Source organism: Austrofundulus limnaeus, unplaced genomic scaffold (assembly GCF_001266775.1).
Source record: "Austrofundulus limnaeus strain Quisiro unplaced genomic scaffold, Austrofundulus_limnaeus-1.0 Scaffold10, whole genome shotgun sequence".
NCBI classification, from domain to species: Eukaryota; Metazoa; Chordata; class Actinopteri; order Cyprinodontiformes; family Rivulidae; genus Austrofundulus; species Austrofundulus limnaeus.
The window spans coordinates 1,335,541-1,341,320 of record NW_013952412.1 but is presented as its reverse complement, the minus strand read 5'-3'; the positions used below and the strand labels follow the sequence as shown (position 1 = coordinate 1,341,320).

Genomic DNA, 5,780 nt, shown 5'->3' with positions numbered 1-5,780 from the left:
TTTTAGAGTGTAGCTATGGAACTTGGATGGAGATTTGCATTAAATCTGTCACATCTAATTCTGACATCAGCTTCACTACATTTTCAGACTCGTCCACATGCATTTGTTCCCACTGACCAGGTGATTTTGACAGACAGTTGGCCAGGTTTGTTAATGGACTCCCGTTGATTCTATACGATCCACTTAGAATCATACAGCAATTAAATCTTGACATATAACTTATTTTCCTCAATCTTTGATCACATAACATATTTTCAAATATAATTACCTTTTTTTTTTTAAAAAGTTAAAAGTTATTTTGCACCAGAAAAACTGCATTACTGCACATTTCACACTTTTTAAACCTGTGCATGTTATGAAGGCTTACATCACATCTTAAGTTTTTGTTTCATGCCATAATGAGGTTGCAATACAGTTGACAGAACAGATCAGTCTAAAAAAGTGGCAATATTCTCATTCATGTACAGAGAGCCTACAATTAAAATATATGACATGTTTTTGACTTTATATGCAGATATAGTTTATTTGCATCTGACTGCTGATCTGCTTGTCTGAGTTATTATTATTTTTGCTATAACAAAAAACAACAAATATAGCCGTGCAGTCACGCAACACGAGTATTTTTTTTAAGTCCACGAATGCTCTCAATGTGTCACCAGGGCGAAACATAAAAGATGACAAGGGAACTAAAAGTAGTTTTGGCCTTTTACAAGATTCCTGATCGATTTGAAAAAGTCCTACAATACAAACATAACACCACACTGCCACCCAGCGACGATATGAGGTATTACACCTACATTAAAAATCCGTAAATATACAGCTAGTCTTAACTGGAGCTTGATAATATTGATAAAAAATTAATGTTGTTAATATTAGGCACTAGAGAACACGTGTAAGTAAAATATGTGGATGCAGAAAGGGTAAACTTTTAGTTTTGACTGAGCGACAACAAGCGGATGTGACGTCAGTGTCCGACCCCCAAAAACAACCGGAGTTGAATTTCTTCTGTTATGAAAACTGAATGAAGTGTTGAATAACTGCGGCTTGCGTCGCGTTATGCAAGACCATGTGGAGCGTTTGCGGCCGCCTGTGTTAGTTTCGTCTAACAAATCTACAGGAATTATTTCATTTGAAAAAAAGATTGAAAGCATCATGGCAAAGCGGAGAAAGTGTGCAGAGGCAGCCGAAGAAGAATCCGATACAAAGAAACTAAAGCGGGCGGTGAAAGGAGAAAGTAGAGGAGCAAAGAAAAGAGAGAAGAAGAAAGATACAGGTATTTAAAAAGTCAGGACCCACATTATTCATTTGCACTACATTCTGAAATAAGAAAAAGAGCAAGTAAGCGGACGTGAATCAGTGCTTCAGCATTTGGCTTTGTGTGTCCTCGTATAGCTTTATTAAGTGTTATGATTTGTATTTCATTACAATAGACATAATTATTACTGATAATAATGCTTAAAAAACTGGATTCATTTCTGAAAACTGCTATTTGAAGTCACTCATCAATTACTCATAAATTGGTATTTTAGTTTAAATTGTATTTCACATTTATCTGTTTTCTTAGTGTGCAAAAAAAAAAACATTGCATGAGCATTTAGAGTGCAGGTGCATGGATGAAGGATGTGCATGATTACTGGAGTGGATCTGTTGACCCAGATGATGCACATCTGTGCTCTACTTCATCAAAACATCGTGCACACTTTGTAAAATGGCTGCTGAGTTGTGGGTTCACAGTTGTAATTATATTTTAAAATATTTTTTGTTTGCATGTGACTAACCTGTTTGTCCATGTGGAGGCAGTGCTTATAAGGCTGAGTTCACCTGAAACTCATCAGACTGAAGAAGTCTCTTGGACGAGAGACGAAACGTTTCACTAAAGAAGAACCCATCCAGAGGACCTACTTTTTTTTTTCTTTTTGTTTTTAAATTATCGTTTCTGTCTCTTGACCCAGTTAATGATGATACAGAGGAGAAACTTGAGAGGAAGGTCCACCCCAAACCACGTTTTTCCTCAAAACGAGCAGCCAAGAGTTCTTCCAGCGCCAACGTCGGCACTGATGTGAAAACCAGTAAATACTTTGCGTCTCCGTTGAAGGAGGAGGTTGATAGTGAGGATGACTTCAACATGGTGACCTCTGCACCACCTGTGGTTAACGTGAGCGCCAAGGAACTGGCGAGAGAAGAAGAGAAAGAGGAGGATGACAGTGAGGATGGAGATGACTGGGAGGAAGTGGAAGGCAAGTAACTGAAAAAAAATGCATGAACCTTTTATAGGTTTTCTTGAAGTGATGAAAAAGGTAAATTTCCTTATTTAAAAGGCAAAGTATTGGGGAATAAAAGAAAACAGAAGTGAAAACAAAGAGCTTGTTGTTTGTGTTGATCAGAGTTGGCTGAACCTCTTGGTCCAGTCGACCCACCTGAGCCGGTCCTGCCCTCTCAGCCCTTAGAGATCGAGATAGAGACGGCAGAAGCCAGAAAGCAGTAAGTGAATATATGCTGGAATGCTTAAATGTAAATAAAATATTTTATTTACTAAAGTATTCCTATTTAGTTCTAATTTTGATCAAAAATAAGTAATAAAAAAATTAAATAAGGAGAATAAAACGCATGAAAATGCTTTTATGTTAGGAAAAAGAGGCAGGCAGAGGTGGATACATACCTCCGGCGAATGATGAAGAGGTTTAAAAAGGACCTGCTGATCGACACACACAAGGTGAAAACCCATGTTGTCTTTAGTAGCTGCTTGATGTTGGTCTAATCTGGCTTTGGATCTTTATTAACTTCTGATTCTCCACTTAGGTCCACATCTTGTGCCTCGTAGCCAACGGGATGTTTCGCAACCGTCTGTGCAGCCAACCGGACCTCCTGGCCATCACCCTGTCCCTGCTGCCGTCCCACTTTTGCGCAGTCGCCAAGGAACGCATCGACCAAAACTACCTCTCTGGACTGCTTAAATGGTGTGTGAGTTTGAAAAACACGAGATAAGAAGTTCTGTCACCTCTTAATTAAATATCAAACATTGACCTCGTAGCTGTCATTAAAATGCCAACTGTTTTAGATTTAAATCATCTCTTTAATAGCAATAATATTCATGGATTTGTTGGTTCTATGATCATTTTTCACCTTTTAGGTTTAAAGCAACGTTTACCCTCAACCCCAGTCTTTCCTGTGAGGAACGTCTGGACCCTCAGGCTCTCCTGGAGAGGCGGCTGGCCTCCCTCTCCGCCAAAGACCACCAAGAAATGACGCATGTTTGTGTTTATTGTTTTTTATAAACCAGCCACTAGTTTTAAATACAAAACCTATATGTAAGTTAGTAAATAAAACTGTATTTTTGTGTTTCCTGCAGATTTTTCTTTTAATTCTGAGGTCTTTGCAGCTTTTCTGCCGATTGGTTCTTTCATTACAGCCAGTTCCGTTCAAACCACCTTCAGCCAAGGTACAAATACAACATCTTTTCTGCCTCTTTTTAATTGTAATGATAAATTAACAGCAGCCACACTTTGTTTTGTGAGCACAAATATCAATAAAAAGATGTGAACAAAATGAATATCTGTTTTTTTTGTCCCCAGTGCAAAGGAGCCAGAAAATCAACCTCGGCTCCAGAACGGTGTCAAAGTCAGGAGACGTCCAAGACCAACTCTGCAGAGCCGAAAGCCTCTCGGAGCACAAAGAGACCACCAGGAGGAGGGAAAACAAAAAGCAGCACTGTAGGCAAAGGAAGGGGGAAAGAAACTGAGGAGGAGAAAGAGGAGAAGCCCGTGTCTTCAGGAGGACAGAGACCCAAAAATTCAAAACGCCGCAGTGTTGCTTCAAAGGTCAGCTACAAGGAGGATAGCAACAGTGAAGGGGAGGGTGACGATGAGGAGCTTAGTGATGCGGAGGAGTTTCAGGCAACCAGTGAGGGTGACAGTGAGGATTCAGAGAGCGAGGCAGAATCTTCAAAAAGGAAGACGGGGAAAGCAAAGAGGAAGGCCAGATCAACAAACAACAAAAATGCGACAACTCCAAAAAGAAGAAGCGGTGGGAAAAAACGGAAAAGCTCTGAGGACGACAGTGAGTTGGAGGAAAGTAAAGGAGATGATGAAGATGAAGGTGTAGCATGCAACAAAAGCAAAAGACAGAGTGGGAGAAGCAAAGAGGGGCCTGGAGCAGACGAGTGGATCGAGGTGTACGTCAACAAAACGTCTTCCTGGGTTTGTGTAGATGTGCAACAAGGAGTGGGCGTGCCTCACCTCTGCTCCCAGAATGCAACAGCACCACTGACGTACGTGGTGGCCGTGGACGGAAACGGGTTTCTAAAGGACCTGGGAAGAAAATATGACCCCACCTGGATGACGTCATCCAGGAAGAGGCGGGTGGATGACGAATGGTGGGAAGAAACGCTCCAACCGTTCTTGGGCCCTGAGGATGAGAGAGACAAAAAGGAGGAGAAGGAGGTACGTCCAAAACACCCTAAATGTGCAAACATCACATTAAAAACTAAAATTTATGATTTTATTCTTTTGTTTCTCAGGTCTTCTTTATTTTTTTACACATTTAGTTTGTTGTGTTGACTGCTTTAGTTGTTTTAGATGCAGTTCCCGCTTCCCTTTCCTCTGGTGTACCCCAAGGATCTGTCCTTGGACACCTCCTATTATCTACATTCTCCCTCTCGGCTGCATATTTCGTAAACACAATATATAGTTCCACTGCTATGGGGATGACACCCAGCTCTACCTTTCCTCAAGAACAAACTTATCTCTTCCTCCTACCTGCCTCTCTAACTGCCTTCAGGAAATCAGGCCCTGGTTCTCCAACAACTTCCTAAAACTTAATAGTGATAAAACTGAAATTTTACTTGTTGGCACCAAATCCACCATCTCCAAGATTAATGATTTTTCACTTTACATTGATAGTTCACACGTTTCTCCGTCTCCCCAGGTAAAGAGTCTGAGTGTCGTTATTGACAGTACCTTATCTTTTCACTCTCATGTCAATAATGTCACTCGGTCAGCTTATTTCCACCTACGTAACATTTCCCGCCTGCATCCATCTCTTACACCCAACAATACAGCCATTCTGGTACATGCTCTGGTCACATCTCGCTCGGATTACTGCAATTCACTTCTCTTTGGCTTACGAGACAAACTCCTCCATAAACTACAAGTTGTTCAAAACTCTGCTGCTCGGATTATCACCAGAACCCCTTCCATTTGTCGTAGAACACCAGTCCTGCAGCAACTACACTGGCTTCCCATTAAATATCACATCATTTAGAAGATCCTCATTCTTAAATTTAAGGCCATTAACAGCCTTGCTCCTCCATATATTTCCTCACTTCTCCATGCTTACATTCCTCCTCGCAATCTCAGATCCTCTGCTTCTTCCAAACTGACTGTTCCTTTTGCTCGCCTCACCACCATGCGGTCAAGAGCCTTCAGCTGTTCGGCCCCCGCTTATGGAACTCTCTCCCTCTGGACCTTATCAATTCCATCTCCGTTACATCATTCAAATCTCAACTCAAAACCTCAAGAAAGCATACACACTTGAACCATAAATCTAACTACCACTATTCTCATAGTTCTATTTTATTTTGTTTTGTTAACTGATTTATTGCTTTTATTGTGGTTTTTATTATTGACTTTTGTAAGGTGACCTTGAGAGTTTTGAAAGGTGCCTATAAATAAAATGTATTATTATTATTATTATTATTATTATTATTATTATTACAGTAGTTCCTTCATTTAGGTTAGCAAATAAACAAATAGCCATGTCAAATAGTGTTCATATCAATAAAA

General features: G+C 40.3%; 1 protein-coding gene across 1 annotated transcript in view; it reads left to right on the top strand.

The window, feature by feature from the left end:
• Positions 1-456: 456 nt before the first annotated feature.
• xpc (xeroderma pigmentosum, complementation group C) overlaps positions 457-5,780 on the top strand; it is a gene marked incomplete in the record, with an annotated part of 9,371 nt that continues 4,047 nt past the window's right edge. Inside the window, 8 exon segments of the mRNA XM_014001769.1 lie at positions 457-1,273; positions 1,953-2,237; positions 2,385-2,481; positions 2,629-2,713; positions 2,800-2,957; positions 3,131-3,251; positions 3,350-3,439; positions 3,573-4,439. Of these exon segments, the coding sequence (XP_013857223.1) occupies positions 1,057-1,273; positions 1,953-2,237; positions 2,385-2,481; positions 2,629-2,713; positions 2,800-2,957; positions 3,131-3,251; positions 3,350-3,439; positions 3,573-4,439 (1,920 nt within the window).